The 26,420-nt window shown below is 56.5% G+C and overlaps 2 protein-coding genes and 1 long non-coding RNA gene across 5 annotated transcripts in view; 2 read left to right on the forward strand and 1 right to left on the reverse strand.

Moving 5' to 3' along the window:
- The window catches only part of HADHA (hydroxyacyl-CoA dehydrogenase trifunctional multienzyme complex subunit alpha), a 48,575-nt gene extending 45,298 nt beyond the window's left edge, over window positions 1-3,277 (forward strand). The window contains exons 16-20 of the mRNA XM_072770798.1: window positions 238-306; window positions 1,034-1,229; window positions 1,932-2,046; window positions 2,527-2,672; window positions 2,763-3,277. Coding sequence (XP_072626899.1) covers window positions 238-306; window positions 1,034-1,229; window positions 1,932-2,046; window positions 2,527-2,672; window positions 2,763-2,905 — 669 coding nt within the window. The 3' untranslated portion in view covers window positions 2,906-3,277. The remainder of the gene's footprint in view (window positions 1-237; window positions 307-1,033; window positions 1,230-1,931; window positions 2,047-2,526; window positions 2,673-2,762) is intronic.
- Window positions 3,278-4,481: 1,204 nt separating this feature from the next.
- GAREM2 (GRB2 associated regulator of MAPK1 subtype 2) lies at window positions 4,482-19,255 on the reverse strand. Of its 3 annotated transcripts, XR_012004611.1 has the most exons (7): window positions 19,084-19,254; window positions 16,346-16,486; window positions 10,174-10,304; window positions 8,242-9,306; window positions 7,170-7,339; window positions 5,676-6,880; window positions 4,482-4,664 (listed from the first exon to the last, which is right to left on the reverse strand). XR_012004611.1 is itself a non-coding variant. In XM_072770796.1 (6 exons), the coding sequence occupies exons 1-6, from the start codon at window positions 19,193-19,195 to the stop codon at window positions 5,878-5,880; spliced, it is 2,622 nt and encodes an 873-aa protein (XP_072626897.1). In that variant the 5' UTR covers window positions 19,196-19,254; the 3' UTR covers window positions 4,482-5,877. The 3 variants fall into 3 exon arrangements, 2 of the variants coding, with proteins under 2 accessions (XP_072626897.1, XP_072626898.1); XM_072770796.1 differs by having other exon boundaries at window positions 4,482-6,880; XM_072770797.1 differs by lacking the exon at window positions 16,346-16,486 and having other exon boundaries at window positions 4,482-6,880; window positions 19,084-19,255.
- A 397-nt stretch (window positions 19,256-19,652) lies between these two features.
- Window positions 19,653-24,536, forward strand: LOC140601616 (uncharacterized). The gene is made up of 3 exons (XR_012004613.1): window positions 19,653-20,235; window positions 20,388-20,438; window positions 20,859-24,536. It is a non-coding gene; the product is annotated as an uncharacterized lncRNA (long non-coding RNA).
- Window positions 24,537-26,420: the final 1,884 nt, after the last annotated feature.

Below are 26,420 nucleotides of genomic sequence, written 5' to 3' on the forward strand. Positions count from 1 at the left end.
CCTTTTGGTATGATTTTTCCCTTAGTTGTCTACAGTGTGGACAGTGGTATGGACTGAACTGCTAAGTCAGGGTCTGGGACATCGCAGGTTCTCCCAGCCATGCTGCCCTGGTTGGGGCTTCCCGTGCATTATAGTTGTAACAGTTCTGTTTGGGAAGATACACCACCTTGAATTTTGAAATGACATGTGGGGAAAAGAGCCTGCTTTCAGATTCTTCCACATTATCTCCCTTGGCAGGATGGACCTGGCTTCTACACCACCAGGTGCCTTGCACCCATGATGTCTGAAGTCCTCAGAATCCTCCAGGTTGGTACTGCTTTTGGAACATTGGAGACATCTTCCACTCCTTAAACCAGTCCTCTGACTGGTACTGTCAGGATGAGGAATGGGCTTCCTTCTAATACACTAAGTCCTGGCTCTTCTCTGAGGGAGCCCTTTTGTACCCAATCCTTCCACATAGTGGTAGAAAATCATGAGCTTTGCTGCCCTCCAATGGGCAGAATTTTAGCTCTGCTTCTTTAGCTGCATCCCCTTAGAGGCAGGAGCCATCCAGAACAGATAAGCCCACTTGGTCTGATCGGTGCTGGAGCAGCTTCTGCTGCACACACACCCCACGGGTGGTACCTCCTCGCTGGGCACTTACCAGACACAGGCTCCAGGGGTCTGCAACACTGCTCTGTGGTGCTGTCTCCTCTCTTACTTATGGGAAATTTAGCCTTGTCTGCCATGGAATCTCATTACTACTGAGAGTCAGAATTGCAAACAAGGAAACGAATAAAGTGTTCATTCTAAATGAATTTGTTCATTCCTTTAAGTGCCTTAGGTTAGGGAAGGCTCAGACTTTCCCTCCTTTGCTTTCCCTGAGTGAAACAGCCCCAAGTCTGGGCCTGGCTAGGTGGTACCCAGGAGAAAAGTGAGTGTTGGACTGGTTCTGTTTCTAATCATCAGCATGGGAGCCCTCGTAGGAGGGTCTGGAATGGGTGCCACCCCCCCACCCCCACCCTACTAAGGTCCCTGCTTCCATCCCATTCAGGAAGGAGTTGAGCCTAAGAAGCTGGATTCCCTTACCACAAGCTTTGGCTTTCCTGTGGGTGCTGCCACACTGGTCGATGAAGTTGGTGTGGATGTAGCAAAACATGTATCAGAAGATCTGGGCAAAGCCTTTGGGGAACGGTTTGAAGGTGGAAACATAGAACTGCTGAAGGAGATGGTGTCCAGGGGCTTCCTGGGTGAGTAGCCTCAGAGAAACATAACTAACACCATGAGAACAAAGTTTCCTGAGACACACAGTTACAGAAAGCCCTGGGGGAGTTTTTCCTAAAACCAGAGCCCACTATTATGGGGATTTTTTTAAAAATGGTTTCATGACCACCTCTTAGGCTGGGCCTATAGCTTACAGACCAAAGGCAGAACTCTGGCCTGAGGAATTGACCAAGGTCTGCAAGGCAGGCATTTTCATTTGGCCCCAGTCCTAGAGTACGCCTGTGATCCTGCAGGAGCGAGCTCTGTACCCGGGCTTTACCATGCTGCCTGGCCACCTGTGTGGAAAAAGTAATACCTCTAAACAAAATACGATTGAGGCCCACTAGAGGTGGCTTTCTCTCTTGGCAAAGTAGCAGCAAAATCCACACCAGGACCAGGGCATAGACTAGGTCCTGGTATTGCATATCTGGACATTAAAGCTCACCCACGTGGCCGTTCCCATCCACATACATGGATTCCCAAGCTCCAAGAAACACAAGATCTTTTTTCCTTCTTTGCCAACTCTGCTGACAAAACACTAAGTTTTGACAAATACTAAATGTCTAGGGTTAGCTAGATAGACAAATTCAGAAATATGGTTGAGAGACTAGAGCGTTACAGCAGACTAGCAGAGAAGAAAATTCGCAGGTCTGGGCTCTGAGATTTGGTAATTCTCCCTTTTCTTTTAGGTCGCAAGTCTGGGAAAGGCTTTTACATCTACCAGGAGGGTGTGAAGACTAAGAATGTGAATTCTGACATGGATGGTATTTTGGCAAGTCTGAAGGTGCCCCCTAAGTATGGCGTGTGAGTGAACTTTAGTAGCTAATAGTGTGGGAACAGGTTTCTCTTCAGTCCTCTTCCATCTTCTCTGTGATAATCACCTTACCTGACCAGAATACTTTTGCCCTCTCCCATGCTATCTCGGTTTCTGCCACGCGTCAGGGTAAGGATAGTAGCTGAGCCTTAGAAAGACCCCTGCTCCAGCCTTCCCTCTGAAGGTCTGGAGAGCAACAAAAAGACGATTATCCTAGGTCCCTTGATCCCCCCGCCCCAACCCTTTCGATCATTTGTAATTGACAGTTGATGGTGTCTAGAGAGTCTCTCCATTCTGCCCAACCCTGTTCTAGGTGCCAGTTTCAGGTTAATTAGGGCAAGTGGCTCTCAGCCATCTTTTCTAGGAGTGAGGCTGGCCTCCAGGTGGCTTCTTCTCTACACCACTGGAACTTCTGTACCGGCCGGCCCTTGAGCTCCAGCAGCACCAACCTTCATTTTCTGCACTTACAGCTCCTCGGATGAAGACATCCAGTACCGCCTGGTGACAAGATTTGTGAATGAGGCCGTCCTGTGCCTGCAGGAAGGGATCTTGGCCACACCCACAGAGGGAGACATCGGAGCGGTGTTTGGGCTTGGCTTTCCCCCATGTCTTGGAGGTTGGTCTTACAGGTTGGGAAGGTGTAACTCATTTTATCCTAGAGCTCTTTTTGTTGTCTCCTTCAACAAAGTCCTATTTTTCCATTTAGGGCCCTTCCGCTTTGTGGATCTGTATGGTGCTCAGAAGATAGTGGACCGGCTCAGGAAGTTTGAGGCTGCCTATGGAAAACAGTTCACCCCATGTCAGCTGCTCATTGACCACGCGAACAGTGCTAACAAGTTCTACCAGTGAGCAGGCCCTCACCCTGCTCGCTAGACTAGCACACTAACCCAGCTGCCCGTGGTGCTGGTTCTCCAGCAGAGTGGCATGTGGCGTCTAGATTTATCAGAGTAACCAGGAGGAAACAAACTCTGGCATTGGGTATGCACCCTGATTAAAGTGCCTTCAGCTATGACAGTTGCTCCCTTCTGCTGAAGTCTGGCTGTGAATTAGTTTGCACTTCATTAGAAGGAGGAACCACTGTGCTCATGAACCCATAAGTCCTGACACCCAAATTAGCAGTATCTCCAGAACCATCTTGCTGCCTGCTCCTCTAGGGCCAGTGGTGACAGGGCAGTTCTGCACCCAGCCAAATACATACCAATAAAAACCAAACAATTGTCAGCCTCTCTGCCCGCCTGCTCCTTTTCCTTCGGTCTCTGCCCTTCTGGCTTAACCCCCTCCCCCCTTCAAGGAGCTGGAATAAAGCCCAATGCTTTTGGGGTGTGGGTGTGTTGGGACAGTCCTAGATTTCACCTTGAGAGCATAAAGAGCTAAAGCCTCCGAAACCTGGCCGTATTTACACGCCCTGGCGGGCTTCTGCTTGCCCTTCCAGAGAGGCCTGACTGACCAGAGCAGGTGAGGTCCCACACGCTTGGAGGCCAGGTTACTAAAGCCACCTTTCCCCAAACTAATGCCTCATAGTACAATGGTACCCAGTTCTTTTTGTGGTGGGACTCATGCACATGTTCTCAGGATGTTAACGTTGGAGTGAAGCACAGGAGAGAGTATCTTCCTGGTCATTATATCCTGTGCGTCTTGGCTGCCCCAGAGCATGGAAGGATGGATGGGTCATCAGAAACCACGCAACAAGCAGTTCGAGGGAACAATGAGCCAACTCACCAGTGCCACCAAGCTGCGAGAGCCTCCTCTCTGCCCTCCCAATGCCCTCTGGGCTGGAGAGTCCCTCTCATGTTCTGGTGGAAGCAGTACCCAGTACGTGTAAACAGCCTTTGGGCTCCTGACCAGTCTGGCAGAAGGGACCATGTGTGCAGAATCGGAAGTCTGACTGTGCTGTGCTCTGAACTCAGATGTGACCCATTGCTCCTGCCTCTGCTCCAAGTTGCTAGTACTTCAGATACCCCCTGGTCCCAGGGGGCAGGGAGCTTAGCTCTGGCTCTACTAACTACTCATGGTTGCTGCAAAGCCAGGCTAAAACCAAGTCATCTGTGCATTGGGATTTTCAGATGACCAGTAGAAAGTAGAGAATGGATCCTCTCACCAGAGCCATTAACAGGCTTCTAAATGGGGGGGGGTCTGGGAGAGCCTCAGGCAGGCATTTGGCCAGTGCAAGAATGTAAACTTGGGCCCTGGCTGGTAACACAGAACTTTCCACTCAGCAGCACTAGAAAGTAGGAATTACGTTGAGACACTGGTGGGAGCTGGAAGGTTCTTGTAGGAGAGGGGCTGAGGAGGGGCTTTTGGAAGGGAACCCAGGAGTGGGCCACATGCACACCCCATCCCAAAGTCCTCTTGTACCCAGAGGCCTACACATTGTGCCTGTCAGTTCTCAGGACCCTCCAGAGGAAGAGAGCATTGACACCCAGAATTTCACCCGCACTGCTGTTCAGTGCTCTAGCATTTATTTCACGAGTCCTTGAGGATTCACAGAGTGATCGGCAAGGAAACCCAATGCTTCAGGATCACAGTTTGTGTGCTCTACTTCCTGACTCCCTTCCCCTGGAGCGGAGGCATCTGCTCAGGGCATGAGCACCAGCATGGCTTCACTACTCTTAAGAGAAAAACGGAGGAAATAAATATCTAGGTAGGCTAGATAAGGCAGCAGAGAAGGCTGGTCCGTGTGGGGCCTGACACTAGTGGCATGGGGAGAGTTAGTGTGGTTCTGGGGCAGTGAAACCCGGAGAGCACAGGGGGATGGGTGGTTGTACACAACAGCCAGCCTGCTCCAGGCACAAGCAGATCGCCACGCCCAAGGTCCAGGCCACAGACACCCACTGCGAGGCACAGGAACACGTGTGGGAGGCCTGAGCTCCAGGAGCGGGGAGAAAGCCTGTTTCCCCAAACCACTGTGCTTTCTCTTTCCCACCCGTCCCGTGCCAGCAACAGAAAACCGGAGAGATACACCCTGTGTTTGCCAGTCAAACGAAGGGGGCAGGAGATGGGCAGAAGGCCACTTGCCTCTAGAACCCAGGAGCAGCTGACCTCAATGTACCTGCTCTTCCACTGAGAAGCTTCTCAGATGGGACCCGACCCGGCAGGACAGAAGGCAGAAGCCTGGGCACTAGAGACATCAGGGGAGCATCTGCCTCCCTTAACTAGATGAGCAGGTCAACAGCAGAGCTGTGCTCTCCCAGAGTCCTCACCCGTGAACCAGCGCACAGAGCTGGAGCCTCAGAGGGGCAATGGCACAGACCTGTACTGGATACACCTGTACTCGGGGCCAGGGCCCTAAGGGGAAGGGAAGGACAAGGGAAGGGCATCCCAGAGATAATGGAAAAGGCACCCAGACTCGGGCGACTTAGGCCAAAGGCCCAAGGAACACAGAGGAGAGAGAGGGCTCTTGGGAGATCTGTGCTTCGATTATGGGACATCTTCTTCTCTTGTCACTAACCTGAACCTACAAGCTCGAGAAGTGCAAGATGTCTGAAGCTCCACATCAAGACATGGGAGGATGTCAGGTCACCATGAAGGCCAGTTTTTGCCCCTCCCTACCATGGGAACCGCAGCAATGTGTCCCCAGGCCCAGGCGTGCACTGCTGCCTCCAACCCCCTCCCCACTTACTCTGCACAAAGGCCAGATGTCCCCATTTCCAAGCGTGTCTCCCCTGGATTCACTTCTGAGGGGCTGCCTAGCTGCCTCAGTCTGGCATAGATTCTCCTCACAGGCAGGACCCGCTCTGGCAGTGCTGTCCCCCCGCAGACCGTGGCTAACCCCCAGGGCCTCCGTGCAAGGATTCCAGTTGTGCAGCTACAAGCTGGGAACGTCAGATCTTGGGCCGCCAGCCTTTGATGAACTGCATGATCTTCTTGACCTGCAGCTTGGTGAGGTGGAAGTCATCCGCCAGGATATCCTCACTGAGCTGCACAAAGATGCTGCCATCAATGCGTTCTCGGGCAAAGAAGCTCACCACATCCTCTGAGAGCCCAATGAAACGGAGACTTCGAGAGACTTCTTCCAGAGAGAGCGCAGACAGGTCAGCAGGGGGCTGCCAGGAGGAGGCATCCCGGCCTCCCCAGCCCGCGGCCCCCTCCCGGGGACTGGCAGGAGGCCCCTCCAGGCGCCCTTGGGCCAGAAGGAGCCGTGCCCCACTGGCCTCGGGCCCCTGCAGGGCCACTGGTGACAGCGGGGTAGGGACCTGCCGCAGCACCAAGCCTTCCGGTTCAAAGGCCTTGGGGGGTCCAAGTGGAGAAAGGCAGGGTGCCCCCCCAGCTCTGGGCTCCTGACAGTGCAGCAGCTCAGGCTCTGGAGAACTGCCCTGGCCCAGCTCAAAGGGGTCAAAGGGCTCCAGGGTGGGCTCCTGCCACTCAGAGGAGGAGGAGGAGGAGGTGGGGGCCACGGAATAGGCCTGGCCTGGTGAGCCTGGGCCTGGAGAGAAAGCTGGGCTGGAGGTAGCCAGGGGCCCCGAGCTGGTTGTGGGCCCAGAAGAGGAGGCCGCAGAAGGGCCTGAGGGGTAGGCAGGCCCCGAAAAGGGGTTGAGGGCCCCAAACGGAGCAAAGCGTTTCTGGGGGTGAGCGGGCTTGAACAGAGGCGGGCAGCTGTGGTACGCCTTCACCGGGGGATCAGCCCCCAGGAGGGAGACCGCTCGACTGCCCAGGGGCTCTGCAAGGGCCCGGGTGGCCTGGCTGGGCTGCGTGGTCGACGGCAGGGGTCCCGGGGGCGGGCGGCTGGAGGCCTCGCCCGCCTTGCAGTCTCCCCATGTGCATGGGTAGCAATAGAGGGAGTAGGCGTCCGGCGACGGGGAGCCACTGGCACTGCGAGAACCTGCCCTGTGGGCGGAGAGACACACACAGGGAAGGTGAGGCAGCGCAGAGGGAGGCGCCCCGGGCTCACACACAGGACGCAGCGCACAGCTCTGCGGGGCCAGAGAGCGCCGCTGTGATCTCGGCACACGGGCGCCCGCCCGCTCGGGGACTGCTCGGAACCGCTCAGGGACCCACAGGCTCTGGCCGGCAGGCCTGGACTCTTCCTCTCCCTCGGTGCGGGCCCCCCTCCCCTCCTCCTTGCAACCGCCCCCCACCTAGGAAGGCCCAGCACCAAGAGAAGGAAGGGGCTCACCCATCCTGGAGGCCAGAGGAGTAGTAGGAGAGGCTGGAGCTAGGTGAGTGGACGGGCTGCAGCTTGGGGAAGCGTGGGGGCACCGGGGGGCTGCCCGAGAGCCGGCCGCCGCCACTGCCACCCCGGGGAGGCACGGGGGGTGCATTGAGCAGGCGACACTCCTCCTTCACCTGCAAGCAGAGGGCCACAGCTCCACACCCTGCCCTGAGCAGTGGACGCTCCTTATCTTCCCTGTCCCAAGCAGCCGGGCCAGGAGGGACTGACACTGACACGAGGCTGCCTCTGCCTTACCTGCAACTACTCACTGCCCACCCCACCCCCCAGCCTCTGCAGCCTGTTTCCCTCCAAGAGGGCCCACGACACGCACACCACCTCCTAGGGCCTTGGAAATCCACCATGACTGTAAGAACAAGAATACAAAAGTAGATGGAAACAGATAAGTCGACCTAGTAGTCCCTCCTTGAGGAAAAGGACAGTGGTGTGACAGGGAGAAGAAAGGGAAGGACAAGTCTCTACCATCTGGGTTCCTTCTTTATAAACCAAATACTCCTAGTGGACTCCCTGGGATGTTAATAGCTATTTTCCGGGACGAGTATGGTTGGAAAATTCTGCGTTAGGCACGACTAGGGTTCCTTGGCGCAGGACTTCTCAGAGCCTTTAATAAACCAAAGTTGTATGGCTCCAAAGTGAGGAGGGGGTGGGCTAGGAATCGCCTGCTGCGTCTTTCTAAACTTAATCCACCATGGGACCTTCTTTCCACCGGACAACTGGCAGGACCCCCGTTCCGTGGAACCTTAGGGCTCATCCCAAATCCTCTCAAGCTAGGGACCTACGAGCGCCGCTGTCTCCAGGACGCCCAGCGCCACGGTCTCCAGTATTCCTTAGGACAATACGGCCCTGAGTCCTTCCCCTCCACTTCCCTCCCCTCCCGGCCCCGGTCCCCGTCCCGGTCCGGGGCTGGAGGCTGGGCCCGGCAGAACCTGCGTCTGGCTGACCGCCCGGCGCCCTCCCTGGGGGGCGTCCCCAGCTCGCTCCCGCCGGTCACCCTCGCGCCGACGCCGCGGCCACTCACCGCCTCGGACTTGGGAGGCACCGGAGGCGGCGGCGCCTCGGGCTCCAGGCGGGGCGGCCCGGCGGCCCCGAAGGAGATGAGATCGGGCCCGGGAGGCGGCCGGGCCCGGCCCTCGGCGAGGCCCTCGGCCGCCTGGTGCGTCCACAGCTCCTCGTAGGGGATCTCGGCGGGCGGCGCGGCGGCCTCGGCGGCGCTGGCCCAGTCGGGGCTCACGTACTCCTGGTCGCCGTCGCCGGGCGGGCCGGGGGCGCGCGGGGGCGCGGGGGCGCGCGGGGGCGCGGGCAGGCAGAGGCGCGCGCGGCGCGGGCTGGCGCAGTCGTCGGCCAGCTCCGCGGGCGCCTCGCGCACGGCCGTGGAGTACTCGTCGGGGTCGAAGCGCTCGCGGCAGTAGGAGGCGCTGTCGCGCACCAGGCGCTCCACGCGCGGGTCCCCGGCCAGCAGGCCCTGCGGCAGCGCGAAGCGCGGCGTGTCGGTGAGCAGCAGGAAGTGCAGCGGCGCCGGGCCCTCGCGGCGCAGCGCCAGCCCCAGCACCACGGTCTTGGAGATGATGCTGACCAGCTTGTAGCAGTGGCCCTCCCGCACCGGGTGCAGGTCGTAGGGGTTGCGCGGCGGCCGGCTGGGCACCAGCACGTTCACCGGGAGCCGCACGCGCTCGATGATGGCGCGCACCGTGTGCTCGCCCTCCTGCATCTGCAGCTCGAGCGGGCTGCGCGTGCTGAAGCGGCCCTGGCACTGGAAGGGCAGGCTCAGGCTCTCGTTGGTGCGGTGGTTCATGCAGATGAGGCAGGGCATCTTGCCTTTGATGGGCCTGGCGCCGCCGCCGCCGCCGCCGCCGCCGCCCGCGGCCCCCGCGCCCCCGGGGCCCCCGCCGCCGCCGCCGCCGCCGCCCACCCCGGCCAGCGCCCCCGCCCGGCCCAGCTTGCGCAGCAGCGTGGTGAAGCGCGAGCGCTCCTTGGTGGTCTTGGCGCACAGGATCTCCGCCTGGCCCATGAGTGTGAGCTCGTCGCCCGCGTGCAGCGTGAAGTTGTACACCTCGCTGTCCTCGCTGAACTCGCCCGACACCACCTGCGCAGCCCAGAAGCCAGGCGAGGCCTGAGCCGGAGCCCCGGGGAAAGACGCCCTTCCTCGGGCTCACATCCCATCAGGAGGCCCACCTTCCCCGCCTGCAGAGGCCACAGGGCAGCTGTGCAACCTTGCATGAGCTACCTCGGGGTCCTACTCGCCTCACGTGATAACTCCTACTGGAAGACTTGTTCTATGTACAGCGATCGACTTGGAAAACATCCAGTAAATGACAACTTATATTATCGTTGTCTTTACAATTCCGGCACAATAATGCTCCATCCAGGGCAGCCCGGGGGGCTCAGCGGTTTAGCGCCACCTTCAGCCCAGGGCGTGATCCTGGAGACCGGGGATCGAGTCCCACATCGGGCTCCCTGCATGGAGCCTGCTTCTCCCTCTGCCTATGTCTCTGCCTCTCTCTCTCTCTCTCTGTGTGTGTCTCTCATGAATAAATAAAATCTTTTTTTAAAAAAATGCTCCATCCATTCAACAAGGCTTCTGTGAAGAGTAATGAATTGATGGATAAGGTCTGTAAACAGTAAAGAGCTATCTGTACACAAGTGGGGGACTGCTGGTACTGTGTCCCCAACCCCCACCACCAAAGCCACTACCCTTACACCAGTGGACACTAGGACAGGCTGCCCTGAAGGTCTCCAAATCAAGCATGATGCTCCACACACACTTAACTCCTGTTTCACCACCTTTCCAGAAAGTTCTGCAGACCAGAGGGTCCTACAACTAACCCTTCCATATGGCCCAATCATGCCAAATGCCATCCAGGAACTGCCAGAAGCCACACGGACACCTTCTGCCTAAGGGCAACCTTCTAACTAGTGTGGGGGCATCGTGCCTGGTGTGGCAAGGACTGACCTTGACACTGAAGGTGATGGCTTCCATCACAAAGATGCGGTCAGGGAAGACGCTGGCCACCTCCTCCACGCTGCTGAAGTACCTCACTGGCTCCCGCACATCCCGGGCCTGCTCCAGGAGCTTGAACTTCCCTACACAGGAGGAACATAGGCTGCTAGGGCAGGCCTGCCTGCCACTCCCTACTTCTGCTATCCTCAGCTCAGCCAGCCCCTCCAGAACGCAGGCAGGCAGAAAGGCACTAGTGGGAGGTGGCTCAAGGGTGAAGGTGAGCACAGACCCAGTATCTAGAACCCCATGGAGAGCGTGTGGGTAGCTGAGGAGGTTAGCAGCTGCCTGCCCAGAGAAATCCAGATGCAAACTGGCAGCCAAACACTTGCACACACCACTGGCCTCTAACCAAGCATCAGTGTGGTACTGGAGATGCTGCCTCCTATTTTTGTCCTAGTCCTTCTCTGACCTTCTGTGACCCTCAATGAGTCCCTTCCCCGCTCTGGGTCCTCACCTAGGAGGAGGGTGCAGGAGCAGCTGATTTGGGGCCCTGTCTGGATCTAGCATCCAGTGTATCAAGTGTGGGTTGCTGAGCATTGGGCAGACAGGGGCTTGGCCCCAGGCCTGGGAGGCCCCAGGAGAGCTGCTCAGACTCCACTCTGTTCCCAGACCCTGCCCTGTTCCAACATCTAGCCCCACCATCTCAGAGGCCTCTGACCTGAGCCCAGCAAAATCCCCTCCTTCGGAGCCTACACTCTAGGACTATTTGGGCTGGCTTGGCGGATGCCCTCAAAGGATATGGACTTTCCAAGAAGGAGGATAATCCATGAAGCTGACACCCTTGTGTAAACTGTCTCACCTCACTGGCTACCCATGTTTTATGTGTCCACCTACATGAGAGCAAGGACAGCTGTGAAACTCCCACACATCTGGATGGATGGCCTCTTCTCAGGCCTTCCACAGACAGAGGAGACTCTTAGGTGAGTGGCCAACAGGCCAAGGGAAGACAAGGTGGCTTTTTAGCTTCCATAGTCTTCCAGGTGGTTGCTACAGTCATGGTCCAGCATTTATTCATCCCACAAACATTTATGGGGGACCCTGTGGGTGCCAGATGCTGGACTAGACCCAACAGAGGGTGCAAATCTAGGTAATCCTGGAGGAATGGGTGTAACAGGGAGCCCCCAGTGATGGTGGGCTGGGGCCGGCGCTACGACGGACCCGGGGCTACAAAGCCAGACGACCACGGAGTTACAGGAAACCTTCCTGAGGGGATCTTTAGAATTATAAGAGTTTCACAGAACGGTCTACATGGAAGAATTGGTGCGGACTGCCAGCCCAAAAGGGGGAGTGCCCGTGCCCTGGACTTGAGGCAGGGGAAGCAGCATCCAGGGGATGAAAGGCTCTGAATGCCAGGCCAAGGCGGAGGAAGGGCTCTACTCAGTAAAAATGAGCCTTTGGCTTTCAGCTCAGAGGAAGCCAATGTGGCCGCTTCCTTCTGTTGTCCCTGCCACCAGCTGCCTCCACCATGCTGCCTAAATTCAACCCCAACAAGATCAAAGTCTTATACCTGGGGAAGTTGGTGCCACATCTGCTGGGTCCCCAAGATTGACCCTCAAATAAGCTGAGGGAGGACACTGCCCAGGCCAGCAGTGACTGCAAGGGTCTGGGGAGAAGAGGGACACTGACCCTTCGGAACTAACAGGCCCAGACTGAAATGGTACCTTCCGCCTCTGCTCTGATCATCAAGCCCTCACGGAACCGCCAAGAGACAGAAGCAGAAAAACCCGAGTCACAGTGGAAATGTCACTTTTGAGGAGATTGTCAACACTGCCCCATAAAAGCAGCACGGATCTTTAGCTAGAGAACTCTCTGGAACCATTAAAGAGATCTTGGACTGCCCAGTCTGTGGACTGCAGTGTTGATGGCTGCCACTTTCATGGCACCAGGCATCAGCAATGATGCAGGGGGGATTGCCTGGCTAGCTAAGAACCAAAAAGGAAAGTATTTCAATAAAGGGTCACCTGACAGCCTCCTTCCATCCCCCAAAATAAAGGAAGAGAAAAAAAGAAAAAGAAATTAAAGCAATGACAGTGTTTTGGGCAAGGAAATGCCAAGATCCATGTTGAACTCTCTAAAGAAAGTGGAGCGGCCAGTCAGCCAGTGACAGTTCTGCTGCAGGGCTGGGACAGCGACTGAGGGAACAATGAAATGCAGCAGAGTGAGAGGTGCATGGAAGGAAGGCCCGGGTGGCAGATTAGGGGCAGGCAGGGGGAGGACAGGGGGCGGGTCACCAGCGTGGTCAGAAACGGAGCTGGGAACACAGACTCTTAACAAAAGACAACACACTGAGGTTTCCCAGGGGAAGGGGGGCAGGGGCCGGGGGAGATGAGGCCTGGGGATCCAGGCTCTTGGCCTGATGAACACCAGGGATGTAAGCGATGAATCACTGCATTCTACACCTGAAACTAATAGCACACTATGTTAACTGGAGTTGAAATAAAAATTTGAAACTACAAGGAAGAAAAAGGAAGGAAAAAAAAATGGACCTTGGCAGAACTGCTAACTGGGAACCTGGAAGTAACACGGGGGCAGGAGCCAGTCCTGAGGAGGCCAAGTGAGGCCCTCCAGGGGGTGAGCATGTGGGTGCAGGGCCTCAGGACTCCTGGTCAGTGGTACAGACTGGGGGCATCTGTGTGGCTCAGTCGGCTAAGTGTCTGCCTTCGGCTCAGGTCATGATCCTGGGGTCCTGGGGTCCAGCCCTGCATTGGGCTCCCTGCTTGTGCTCTCTTGCACCCTCTCTCAAATAAATAAAATCTCAAAAGAAGAAGAACAACAACAACAAACTGAAGGTCAGCAGCCCACAGGAGGGGTCTTCAGGTAGGCCAGGGAAGATGGCTCAAGGAAAGAGGAAGAGCAGAGGATCTCAATCCTACAAGTTCATTAGCAACCCTCTTCTGGGAACCCCCTTCCCAGAAAAATGCCCACAGTGTACTCCTGGCATGGACACCAACACCATTTTGTATACAGTGTGTGTGTTGGGGGTGGGGCGGTCCTGGATTCCCCAAAACCCAGCCAGCATCCCAAATGCAGGACCCCTCACCACCCCTCCCCAGTGCTGGGCATGAAGAAAGGAGGACCGAGGACAGAGCCCATCAGCAGAAGCAGGAAAGCAGGGAGACTGCAGAGACCGAAGGGCCAGTGGCGGGGAGAAAGGTGGAAGGCAAGTCCTGCCCTAACCACTGGGGGGAGCCCCTTGTAGGAAGATGTGCCCCGGCCCCACGGCTGCCGGGATGCAGGTGGGGATACAGGGGGAGGGCCCGGCAGGGAGCAGGGCTCCGGGGGTCCTGCAGGAGGACTTGCAGAGCTGCCACCTTCCGACCCGGGTGGCGCCCCCCCCCCCCCACCTGGGCTCGTCCCCCCAGCCACACAAGCCCCGACCCCCAGCAGCCTCGTGGGGAGAGCGGGAGCGAGTCGGGGCTGCAGCCGGGGAGGATGTGGCCGGCAGATCGATGTAACCATGGCAGCGGCACCAGCCTCGGCCGCAGCCCCCGCCCAGCACCGGTCATTACGGCGGGAGGAAGGAAGGAAGGGAGCCCTCCCGGGAGTAGGCGCTAGCCCCGGGAAGCCTTCACCCCCCCTGCAGCTTCCTCTCCTGCCTCCCCCGTCCTGAGACATCCAGGGCCCGCGGGCCTAGGGGCCTGCCCCTGCCCCTGCCCTCCCTGGCCCCGCGGCCCTGCTTCTCCCCCCTCCTCCCAGCACCCGCGCCGGCCTCCGTTCCCTCAAGAATGGTGGATAAGGGACGCCTGGGTGGCTCAGCGCTTGAGCGTCTGACTTGGGCTCAGGGCGTGATCCCAGGGTCCGGGATGGAGTCCCACATCGAGCTCCTTGCAGGGAGCCTGCTTCTCCCTCTGCCTGTGTCCTGCCCCTCTCTCTCTCTCTCTCTCTCTCTCTCTCTCTCTCTCTCTTCTCTCTCTGTGTCTCTCATGAATAAATAAAATCTTAAAAAAAAAAAAAAAAGAATGGTGGATAAATGTACAGACTTGGGGGCCAACAGACCTAGTCGGGTCCCGACCAGCTGTGGGACCTTAGGCACACTAACGTCTGGAGGCTTCAGTGTTCGCATCTGTGAAATGGGAGCATACAGCTTAGCTCTCAGAGTGCAGGCCAACACTGACCAGACCACCTGGCCCCGCACCCAGGGCGGCGGGGGCTGCCTCGGGGCAACCAAGTTTTGCCGACTCTCCTCTCCCTCCTCTCGGGGTGCTGGGCTGCACACTCCCCTCCCCCGCCTTCCCTGAGAGGCTCTCGGTCCGCAGCCGCTGCCCCTGCCCACCCCATTATTAATTCATTAGGAGGAACTGGCGTGGGGTTGGAGCTGTGCTCTCAGCTTCCTCATCACCCCGCCCCTCCCGCTAAGGGGCCTGGCGTCCCCTCCCCCACAGAACCACCCACCGGAAAGATGCGATGGGGATGTGCCTCTCCTACAGGCCAGCTGTCACCCCATGACCCCATGGTCTGCATGCACTCAGGGGCACCAAAAGACATAGGGGAAGGGCTAGAAGCCTCCTGCACTTACTCTTCCCTAGGAGACTCTGTGCCTTGGTTTCCCAGATTCTCAATAACACAACTAACGAAGGACAGTAAAGTCACACTCTGTCACTGAGGACTTTCCCCAATTTTTGCTTTATCTCAAGACGAGGACCTGGGACCTCTTCCTGGACCAACACCAGATACCCAGCCTGGGAAATTTCTAGCAAACCTTCTCAAGGGCTCCCGGCGGAACCCCAGGTCAGAAAGACACTTGGGTTTTCTGTTTTTAAATGGGGTGTGAGGGTTACGGGGGTACCAACTTCGCAGGGTTGTTGTAGAGAGCACAAGCCTTTGTCTTAGTTCTGTCCTCCTTCTTCAGAAGAGACCCAGGAAGGGCTGGGGGTGGGAGGCAAGCTACTGAAGCTCCCGGAGCCTCAGTTTGTGAGCTAGATGGAGTTAATAAGTGGCTGTGAGGATAAAATGATGAAATGCTCAGCTCAGTGTCTGGAAGACAGCCATGTGTTTAACACACAGGAACTGTGCAATCCTGGGCTCACATGGGGGCATTGCTGGGATGGGGCCACGAGATTCCTACCCTGCCCACCCACGTGATGACACACTTGCACTGCTGGTGTGGTGCCAGCAAGCACCGGCCCAGGAGTCAGGTGACCTGGGTTCTAGCCCGAGCTCCGCTGCTTACTAGCCGTATGACCCTGGGCAAGTCACTTCCCTCTTAAACCATCTGTTTTACGATGTGTGAAATATAAGGGCTGGACTTTCCCTTTCCAGCAGAATCTTTTCTGCAGACAAAATCTGATATAGGATGTCAACATCATATATATAAAAGATAAAAGTAGAAATTCATTAGCATCATCTTATTTAAAAGTCTAAATTTTAGCATTCCCTTATAAGGTTAATCAATGAAAACAATGAGTTTAACATAAAAATTGGGAAGAATAGGATTAGAGCCGACCCATGCAGCTATAAATCAGCCTGAGCATCCCTGTGTTTCTGAGGAGTCTGGGTTGCACACTACTGAAAAGATTCTGGCCATATTTTCGTTGAGGGTCTGTACAAAAAAGGCTTAATGAGGCAGCTCATGGTACACACTCAAGGTCTCTAACGGGGAGTTAAGGTTTGATTCGTATCAATTTGAGAGTGTTGGTATTTTTTTAATCATTAGTTTAAGATCTATTTTAAAATAAAATGTGAACCAAAAGGTTTGCAACAAGAAACCCAGAACTCCCCAGAACAATATGAAAACCACTGGGCCCTTAGGCAGCCCCAGTGGCTCAGCAGTTTGGCACAGCCTTCAGCCCAGGGCGTGATTCTAGAGACCCGGGATCGAGTCCCATGTCGGGCTCCCTGCATGGAGCCTGCTTCTCCCTCTGCCTGTGTCTCTGCCTCTCCTCTCTCTCTCTCTCTCTCTCTGTGTCTCTCATAAATAAATAAATAAAAATCTTAAAAAAAAAAAAAAAAAACACTGGGCCCTAACCCTAACCACCCACTGCCAGCCAGTGGGCCCTCGCTCATCCCTGCTCATCCCTGGCTCCAAGGGCAGTCACCAACAGCTGCTCCCAAGCCCCACCTCCTACCGTCCTGCCTACATACACTCCCCAGGAGCTCTGTGTCATCTGTCCCTGGCTGGGCACACCTGGGTACTGCAGGGGGATGTCAATCTTGGGTCCGATGACATAGTGGCCCTCCTCCAGGGTATGGGCTGTCACCGTTGTCCACTGACGGCAGGAGTGAATGAGCAGGATGTCTCTCTCACTGACACCCTCGGCATACTCCCCTGGGAGGCGAAGGAAGAGGAAGGAAAGGTAAAGTGAACATTAGGAGGGGCAGAGAGAGTAGGGAGGCTGACTTCTTCACCAAGCCCCGGACTGGGACAGCTCCCCACAATCCCTGTCCAGGTCAACAATGCTCAAGGGACAGGCGGTCTGCCACTGTGGCTGCAGCGCTGTGAGTCATGCCCCATCTCCCAGGGTCCCAGCAAACAGCCCAGTCAGAGTCCTTCATTCACCACTGGCCTGGGCCACCTGCTGTCCCAGGCCCAGGGCTGCGTGGGGGCCAGAGAAAGGGGGGGCGCACCTCCCAGCAGATGAACAGCCCTGTCCTCCAGCCCCCAGGAGCGCTCGGATCCAAGCGGAAGTGGAAAGAGAGGTGAACCGAGAAAACAGGCCGCCTTTGCCATTGAGTGGAGGATGTCCAGGCACTCCCAGAGGGGAGCAGCAAACATGCTGGGGGCGGGCGAGGACTTACTGGGCAGCAGACACTAGAGCTGGCCCCTAAGTCAGTGCCTAAGCCAGGCAAGGAGGGCCTTGGTTGGGGCCCACACAGGGCTGAGACAGGGCTATCCGCTGTGGGCCTCAGCTGAGGGCTCCCCTAGAGCCATACATCACTCAGGGCAGAAGAACAGCCTGGAGGAGCAGATTCCTGCCTCTCTCCCCAGCAGCCCCTTTGCACCCACTGCCACAGGGGGCTCCTACATTCAGGGGACCTCAAGAGAGAGGGAAGAAGGTCTCAGATACCCCCTAGCCCCTCTCAGAGAAGCTGTTTCTTGGCTCTCCCCTTTGTCAGCTCTTCACCCTCCCAGTCTCCGGAGCACAGTGATGAGGTTGGGGGCTGGGGAGGACTTGGATGGGGGGAGGGCCTAGTTCTGGGGGAAGCTGCATTGGGGCAGAGGTGTCGGGAGGGGCCTGGGCCCAGGAGGCTCCAATCCCAGCAACGGTTTCCAGGGGAGCAGGAGGGGCTGGCCCAGCTTCCAGGAGGCCGGTGGAACGGTCTCCTGGCTGCAGCTGGTGGGCAGGGAGGGGGTGGGGGACGCCTCCTTCCCAGCCCTCAGACACAACTTTAAATTGTTGCCACCCAACCCCATGGGAAGTGGTTTATCCTGATGACAGAGGGCTCCATGAAATACATGGGGAGGATGTGTCCATGGTTTGGGGGGGGCTGGCTCCTACTGTGTTGGAGGGTGCCCCAGCCTTCCTCCTCAGCCTCTAGCCCCTCCCCTCCCCTCCGGGAGCCCAAGCAGCTCTCCTACTCTGCAGCTCTTTCTAGAGCTCTCCAAAGCCCAGCCTGCCTTTCCACAGGGACACAGGCCACAGCCACACAGGGCACACATCAACAGCCATGGGTCACGGTCCCCAACAGTTGAGCCAGCACAGCCACCTAGCCCAGAGACAAGAGCCTGTCGCCCCACTGACACGGCTCAGTCTCCTCCCGCCGAGGGGCCTCTCCCAAATGGACAGGCGTAGGGGGGCTTTTAAGACTTCAAGACATACTTTTGTTCACCCATTCACACTCATGGTGACCCCAGCCATAGCCACCACTGTCACAGCTAGGCCCCCACACCAGCTGTCTATTTGCTCATCCAGTGGTTTGGTGGGCCCATTATGTTTGTTAAGCAGGAGATCTTCTTCCAAGGAGCTTGCATCCCAGCGTTAAGACAATAAACTACTCCAAGGGGTGTGGGGGGGGCCTCAGGTCAGGAGTGCCAGAGGAGTCAAGGGACTCTAAAAAGCGGCCTGCCCAGACCGGAGAGCTCAGAAAGGCCCCCCAGGACGGGGTGCAAAGGGGGATGTGTGGGGAGTGGCCAGGGAGGACCCAGGGCCAGCCTAGCCACAGCAGCCTTGATGCTGACACTGACCTCGGGATCCCAGGCCGACGGCCCAGAGAGCACCACCACGACGCTGGGCTGCCGAGCACCTCTGTGGACGGCCCGGCCCGGAGGCCGCCTCGGGGGGCGACCCCGGGACAGCCTGACGCTGCCGGTGCCCGCTTTGGTGGCAGGAGGGCTGCGGCCCCACGGGGAGGAGCGGGCCGCGGCCGCGGGCCCCATTAGCATTCAGGGAAGCGAGTGTGCCAACGCGGGCCAAACCCCTATTCTTCTCACACACAAAACCCCCGGCCTGGCTGCCAGCCCCGGATCCCGCCCCTCCTCCAGCCGAGCGGCCCCCTGCCTCCAAACGGCCCCTCGCGGGCCCCCACGCGCAGCCCCGTCGGCAGAGCGCCCCGGGCCCCGGCAAGTGGGGCGCGACGTGGGGGCGGCCGGGGCCGGGCGGGGGGCGGCCGTGGGGACACCGAGTCCGAGGCCCGAGGGACGCGGGAGGGTCGAGGTGAGGGGCGGGAGACAAAGGACGGAGGGGGCGCGGCCGCGCGGGGGTCCGAGCCCGAGCCCGAGCCCGAGGCAGGGCTGCGCCGACGGGGCGGACCCCCGCCCCCGCCCCCGCCCCCGCCCCGCTCCCGCTCCCGGTCCCGGTCCGGGTCTCCAGGGAAGGCGCCGCCGGGGGCCGCGCGGGCCGGTGCCGGGGGCGGGGCGGGGGCCGCGTCCTCACGGCCCCCGACCTGCCCGGGAGCCCCCGCCCCCGACCTCCCCGCACCCCGTACCTGGCCCGAGGCAGGCGAGCGTGGGCAGGCGGCAGCGGCTGACGATGAGGTCGAGCGGGAAGGCGCCCATGCTCCAGCGCAGGCCCGCCAGCCCGGCCGCCAGCTTCTCCATCGCATGGGCGCCCCCGGGGGCCGCCGTCCCGGGGCCCCGACGGCCAGTCCCGCGCGGCCCGGGCTCCCGCGCCCGCCGCCGCCTCCTGGGGCCGCCGCGGCGCTCCCCGCCTGGCCGCCCGGCCCCGGCTGCGGCGTCACGTGGCCGGCCTCCCCGCGGGGTGCCCGCCCCCGCCCGCGCCCCCGCCCGCGCCCCCGCCCCCCCCGCCGCCCCCGCCGCCCCCGCCGCCGCCGCCAAGTCCCGCCTCCCCGCGCCCCCGCCCGCGCCCGCCCCTCCCCGGGCGGCCAGGTGACAGCTCGCGACCGAGGACGGCGGCGGGCGGCGCCGGGACTGCAGGAGGACGCGCGGCAGCCTCTCCGGGGGCGGGGCGGCGGGGCCGCAGCTCCCCCCCTGCCCGGTGCGCCCGCCCCCCGCCCCCGTGCCCCGCCCGCAGTCGCCTCCCCCCCGCCCGGGTCCCGCTCCGCTTCCCGGAGCTCCTGCCCAGAACCGGCCGCTGCGGCCCCGGCTTCCGGGCGTTGATCACCTCCAGCTCCACTCAGCCCGGCGAGGCCGCCTCATTAACCCCATTTTACCGATGAGCACACTGAGGCTCAGTTCAAGCGACAGCTCGGCCTTGAATCCCGGTTTGACCTCAAAACCTATTGCCTTCCCCGGTACTCGCCCCTGAGCCCCCCCAAGCGCTTGCCGGGCTCCCAGCCCCTCTGACTTCAGATTTTCACGAGTCTCGTGGGCCGGGGAGCCCCCGCACTGGCGCCGCGCACCGGGTACAGCCGCTCGCGTTCCCCTCGGGAGCAGACCGAGGTCCGGGCAGGTCACCGGGGCTGGAGTCCGCTCGCTCAGGCGCAGAAGATCCCCTGTCCCTTGGCTCAGTCCCTTAAGTCGCTCTCCGCTTCTGCTGTCCTCGCCCGCTTCCAACCCCTCGGCTCAGCTCGGCCGCTCCTGAGGGAGGGAAGCCCTTCCCAGAAGCTGCGGAGGCTCCAGCCCGGCGCCCGGCCGAGGCCTCCCTTGGCCGCTCCGCGGGTCTGCGGCGCCTCCTGCAGGTGATCCGGGCGGGTGCAGGCCCGCGGAGGGGCCCGGGGCCGCCAAGTAGGTCTAAGCCCCTAGGCTGGTCCTCGAGGGCTCCATGGACTCTAGTCCTCAGCCTTCCAACCCGGGAGACACCCCCTCACATGCACTAAACCCTCTCTTCCAGGTGACTGACCTCCCACACTGGGGATGGGAACCCCATGAGAAGCGGCACCAGGTAAGGTGAACCCCACTTCTCAGTGCCAAGAGGTGTTTCACATGACTCGATCCGTCTCCATCTTCAGCAGACAGTAGAAAGGGCAACTCCAAGAGCAGAAGTGCCCTGCTCCGAGATAACAGAACAGGAAGGCAGCGGGAGGACCAGGAGGCTGTGCTAACTCCACACCCAGGCCTGTGTGGCCCCCAGCCCCGCCAAGGCGGCCTCCCTGTGCCCACCGCCCAGAGGCTGAGCAGCTGGCCCTGGGTCACTTTTCCTTCAGCCACCGCGATGTGACAGCCTGTGGGGAGTGGGGATGAAGAAGGTAGAGCAAGGGGGAAATGCAGGCATGGAGGGGCAGAGGGGGAAGAGGAGGAGGCCGAAGGAAGCAAGCGGGTGAAAGGAGCCTGACTTCGTCCCTCTGCTTTCCCTGCCCTGCAGGCTGTCTCGAGTGGGCTGACCACATCGTTTGTCATCCGAACGAGAACTCTTCTGAGAGTGAAGGAGGTGCTGAGTGGAACAATAGGCATAAACCAGACCCCAGGACAGCGGGTGTAAACCAGGACCGGGCCGCGTGGTCACCCAATCTCTGAAGGACGCCTCCGAGGCGCCTCTGAGTCTACCTCGGTTTCTCACACTTGGCACGCCAGCTCACCCCGGCTCACCCCGGCTCACCCCGGCTCACCTGGCTCTAGACCTCAGTTTCCAGCTCTGCTTCCACTGCCCCAGTGGCATCCACAGGCCTTCCATTTCAACCCTTACACTTGCGTTTGCTCCTCTCTTACCTTCTATCCCAGCTAAGGAATGGCCTTTCACCTGGTCCCCCAATCTGGAAATCCCCTCACCCCTTATTTACATCCACCTGGTTAGAGTCCTGGTGAGCCTGCTTCTAGCCTGTGTCACACATAGCCCTTCCTCCTTTCCAGTCCTGCTGTCCCAGCCTGACCTCCGTTCCTCCTGCAGTCCTCTCTTCCTGAGGCCACCCTCCATTTTTCATGCCAAAAGCCCTACGGCTCTGGATTTTGGCTGAGTCAGGGACCACATAGGTGTGAAGCATCAGGCAGAACCACTTAACTGGTTGGACCCACTTACTAACTGATGTAGAATGTTCCAGAATCTCTCCAGGGCTTTTTGAATGATTGGCACATCTCGAGGGCCTGACACAAATGATTCGTTTGGAGCTCAGGAGCTGTGTCAGAAGGAACTCGATGCCACTTGTAAGTGACAGAAGGTAGATCTTAAAGGAGGCTTCTGGAAAGGTGGTGGCAGGACAGAGAGCCAGGAAGTGAGGTGAGGTGGAAAGACGTGCAGTAGAAAAGCCGGACTGAGCAGCTGGAGAGAGCCAGGGGCATGGGTGATGTGTGACGCTGTGCCTGAGCTCTGCCGTCTGGGGGAGTCTGTGTCAGGCTGAGAGGTGGAGGCAAGGGCTGGGTGCCTGGGATCCCCGCTGCTCTGCTGTGGGTTCCACCTCAGGCCCCAGACAGGGCTGGCGGTGGCAGGTGGGAGGTGGCTCCCTACCGGCCGGAGGGGAGGACACGAGAGAGCTCAGTGGCCTGGAGGAGAGGACAGGGAGGGGGTCACAGCCCTGGCAGAGGCCCACCGTTGGCCCAGAGGCCAGGGGGTGGCAGAGGTTAGCCGAGCGGCCCGTGAGTGGGGCAGGGTGGTCAGTGGAGTCGAACGATGGCAAAAGGGGCCGGCAATGGCCAGGGTTGCGTGTGAAACAGCCCTCCCCAGATGGGATAGACAGCCCACGAACTGCGGGAGGCCACGGAACGTTGGGGTAAGCACCTCTGAGGATTCTAGGAAATACTGTATCCAACTTTTTATTTTAGAAAATCCAAAATGGGGCTCCTGGGTGGCTCAGTCAGTTAAGCATCTGCCTTTGGCTCAGGTCATGACCGGGGTCCTGGGATGGAGCCCCATGTTGGGCCCTTCTCCCTCTCCCTCTCCCTCTGCCATTCCCCTTGCTTATGCTCTCTCTCTGTGTCAAATAAATAAATAAAATCTTTTTAAAAAAGAAAATTCAAAATGTGCACAAAAGTAGAGGTAATATTCTTATGAATCATCCAGGTATTTCTATGTACCTGCTTACTCTCCCTCCTAATTTTTTTTTAAGATTTTATTTATTTATTCATGAGAGACACACACACACACACACAGAGGAAACGACACAGGCAGAGGGAGAAGCAGGCTCCGTGCAGAGAGCCTGATGTGAGACTCGATCCTGGGACTCCAGGATCATGCCCTGGGCCGAAGGCAGGCGCTTAACCACTAAGCCACCCAGGGATCCCAATTCATCCATTTAAAGTACACAATTTTGTTTTTTTGTGTATTCACCACATTGTGCCACCGTCACCATGATTTTGCCATAAATATTTGCATCTGGGCTGGGCAGCTGAGGGTAGTTGTACTGTCATTAGGCATTTCTAAGGCAAATAATACATGCCCATTAGAAACAATGCTTACAGGGGCCCATGGGTGACTCAGTGGTTGAGTCTGCTTTTGGCTCAGGGTGTCATCCTAGGGTCTTGGGATCGAGTCCCGCACCAGGCTCCCCATAGGGAGCCTGCTTCTCTCTCTGCCTATGTCGTTTCCTCTGTGTGTGTGTGTGTGTGTCTCTCACGAATAAGACACATTTTTAAAAAAATCTTTTAAAAAATGATGCTGGGATCCCTGGGTGGCGCAGCAGTTTAGCGCCTGCCTTTGGCCCAGGGCGCAATCCTGGAGACCAGGGATCGAATCCCACATCGGGCTCCCGGTGCATGGAGCCTGCTTCTCCCTCTCCCTGTGTCTCTGCCTCTCTCTCTCTCTGTGTGACTATAATAAATAAATAAAAATTTAAAAAATCTTTAAAAAAAAATGATGCTTATGAAAAAATCATAATCATTTGGGAAAATCCTCATTGTATAGTGTTAACATAAAAAAGTCGGGATAGCATTTCATGAATAAATGAACCATTAAAAAAAGGCAAGTCAAAGGGAATGTGCTCTCACGTTTTTTATTTATTTTTATTTTTTAAAAGATTTTCTTTATTTATTTCATGAGAGACACGGAGAGACATAGGCAGAGGGAGAAGCAGGCTCCATGCAGGGAGCCCGATGTGGGACTTAACCTGGGACTCTAGGTCACTCCCTGAGCAGAAGGCAGACACTCAACCACTGAGCCACCCAATGCTCTCATATTTAAAGTGTTTTTGTGTCTAGGTCATGGAATAAATGATACTGTCTCTCTAATTTTGAAATATCCAAAGTTTTATGTAGTGAAGAGTCATTTATTTGATCACTTGAAGCCGGTTTAAACTTTACAAATGAGGGAGTAGGACCTGATGGGCTCTGAGGCCCTGCCTGCCTCGAAGGTCTGGGGGTTTGAATATTCTCCAAGCAGGCATCCACTGCCCAGCAGAGGGAGCAGCGGGGCCTCACAGCCAAGCCCGCCCCCGTGGGTGCGTAAAGGCCTGCCGCTGCCGGCAGAGCGGGTCATCGGGATGGTTCTGGGAACAGCTAGACCCCCACAGCAGGACACCGCCAGCTTGCCTCCTCACAGGGCACCCAGGGAGATCACCATCCTGTGCCTCATTCAAACTGTTACTTTGGTAAAATTAATTCTTTCAAAAAAGAAAAAAAAAAAGACATTCTTTCATTACCTCTTTATTGCAAATTTAGGTATTTATTACTTGCACTAAACAAACATAACCTTTTCACTTATTTAGAATTGTCTTTCATTTCACTCACAATCACTAATTTCCACAAATATGTAGTTCCAACATTTTGTTCAACCTCTGTGTACTGTTCTCCTTCAGATTGTCTTTTGCAATATTAAGAATCAGACAACTTATGTGTTAACCAACTAGAATTTAAATAAAAGCTTGAAACAAACAATGAATACATGGGGCTCCTGGCTGGCTCAGTTGGTAGGGCTCATGACTCTTGATTTCGGGGTCATAAGTTTCAGGCCCACATTGGGTATAGAGATTACTTAAAAAAATTTTTTTAGGGCAGCCAGGGTGGCTCAGTGGTTTAGCACCACCTTCAGTCCAGGGCTTGATCCTGGAGCCCCAGGATCGAGTCCCACGTAGGGCTCCCTGCATGGAGCCTGCCTCTCCCCCTGCCTCTGTGTGTGTGTGTGTGTGTGTGTGTGTGTGTGTGTGTGTGTGTGTGTCTCATGAATAAATAAATAAAATCTTTAAAAAATATTTTTAAATCTTTAAAAAAAAAAGCTATCCCAGGGAGCAACTCCAACTATGCCATCACACGGATTCAGAATTGTGATTGTGTCCTCAGATGTCTGTCAGCTGACAAATTTTCCAGTTGTTCATTGCTACTGTATAGGAATACGTTGATTTGTATATATTGGCCTTTGACCTTCTTAAAATCACTTACAAGTTTTCATATCTATTTTTGTAGATTCCTAGGAATTTTCTATGCACACGATCATGTTGTCTATTTAAATAAAGACAGTTTTGATCGTCTCCAATCTGTTTGCCTTTTATTTTGTGCCTAACTACATTGGCTAGGACCTCCAATCCCATGTTGAATTGGAGAGGTGAAAGTAAACATCTTTGCCTTGTTCCTGATTTTCTAGAAGGAAAGTCTTCCGTCTTTCAGCACTGAATACAATGTGAATTGTGTGTGTGGGGGGGGGTTAATTTTATTTATTTATTCATAAGAGACACACAGGGAGAGAGGCAGAGACCTAGGCAGAAGGAGAAGCAGGCTCCATGCAGGGAGCCCTACGTGGGACTCGATCCTGGGACTCCAGGATCATGCCATGGGCTGAAGGCAGGCGCTTAACCTCTGAGCCACACAGGCATCCCTGTGTGTGGGGGGGCGGGGTTAGGTGACTTTTATCAGGATGAAGAAGTTCCCTTCTATTCCTACTATTTTTTTGTTTTCTGTTTGTCTCCTCTATTTTTTGTTTCTCTGGTTCTTCCTTTCCTGCCTCTTTTTTTCTTTTTAATATATATTTTTAAAGATTTTATTTATTTATTTTGAGAGAGAGCAGGAGCAGGAGGGAGGGGCAGAGGGAAAAGCAGGACTCTAGCTGAGCAGGAAGCCTGACATGGGACTCAGTCCTAGGACCCTGAGATCATGACCCCAACCGAAGGCAGTCACTTAACCCACTAAGCAGTCACCTTAATCTTTTTTTTTTTTTAAGACTTTATTAATTTGACAGTGAGAGAGAGCACACAAACAGGAGGAGCAGCAGGCAGAGGGAGAAGCAGGCTCTCCCTGGAGCTGGAGCCTGATGTGGGAGTCGATCCCAGGACCTTGAGCCAAAGGCAGACACTTAACTGACTGAGCCACCCATACACCCTATTTTCTCTCTCTTTCTTTCTTTCTTTCTTTCTTTCTTTCTTTCTTTCTTTCTTTCTTTCTTTCTTTCTTTCTTCCTTCCTTCCTTCCTTCCTTCCTTCCTTCCTTCCTTCCTTCCTTCCTTTTTCTTTCTTTCTTTCTTTCTTTCTTTCTTTCTTTCTTTCTTTCTTTCTTTCTTCTTTCTTTTTTTCTTTCAAGATTTTATTTATTTATTCATTAGAGACATAGACAGGCAGAGACATAGACAGAGGGAGAAACAGGCTTCCTACTGGGAGCCCTGGGAGCCCAGGCATCATGACCTAAGTCAAAGGCAGACGCTCAACCACTGAGCCACACAGGTGGCCCTATTTTATTTTTTCTATTGGCTTTTTAGCTATACTTATTTCCACTATGTGTGCATGGCATGTGGTTGTTCTAGGGATTACATTATTCATTCTTACCTTTTAACCCAGTACCGCTTCATACTAACTTGTAACCTATATTATTTTTTTTTTTTAGATTTTATTTATTTATTTGTGAGAGACACAGGGAGAGAGAAAGAGGCAGAGACACAGGCAGAGGGAGAAGCAGGCTCCATGCAGGCATGGGAGCCCTGCCCCGTATGACTCTTTAAAGTAAAAGTGATGACACTGTGTTGGGGGTTAATAAGATATATGTAGATGGATTCCACCTCACACTATAGTATATGAGT

This window comes from Canis lupus, chromosome 12 (assembly GCF_048164855.1).
Source record: "Canis lupus baileyi chromosome 12, mCanLup2.hap1, whole genome shotgun sequence".
NCBI classification, from domain to species: Eukaryota; Metazoa; Chordata; class Mammalia; order Carnivora; family Canidae; genus Canis; species Canis lupus.

Coding starts and splice junctions, on each gene's coding strand:
- GAREM2 (XM_072770796.1), bottom strand. CDS start 19,195: ATGGAGAAGCTGGCGGCCGGGCTGGCGGGCCTGCGCTGGAGCATGGGC. Junction 16,487..19,083: donor GCTCGCCTGCCTCGGGCCAG/GTACGGGGTGCG, acceptor TTCGCCTCCCAG/GGGAGTATGCCGAGGGTGTC. Junction 7,340..8,241: donor TGCCTCCCAAGTCCGAGGCG/GTGAGTGGCCGC, acceptor CTCTGCTTGCAG/GTGAAGGAGGAGTGTCGCCT.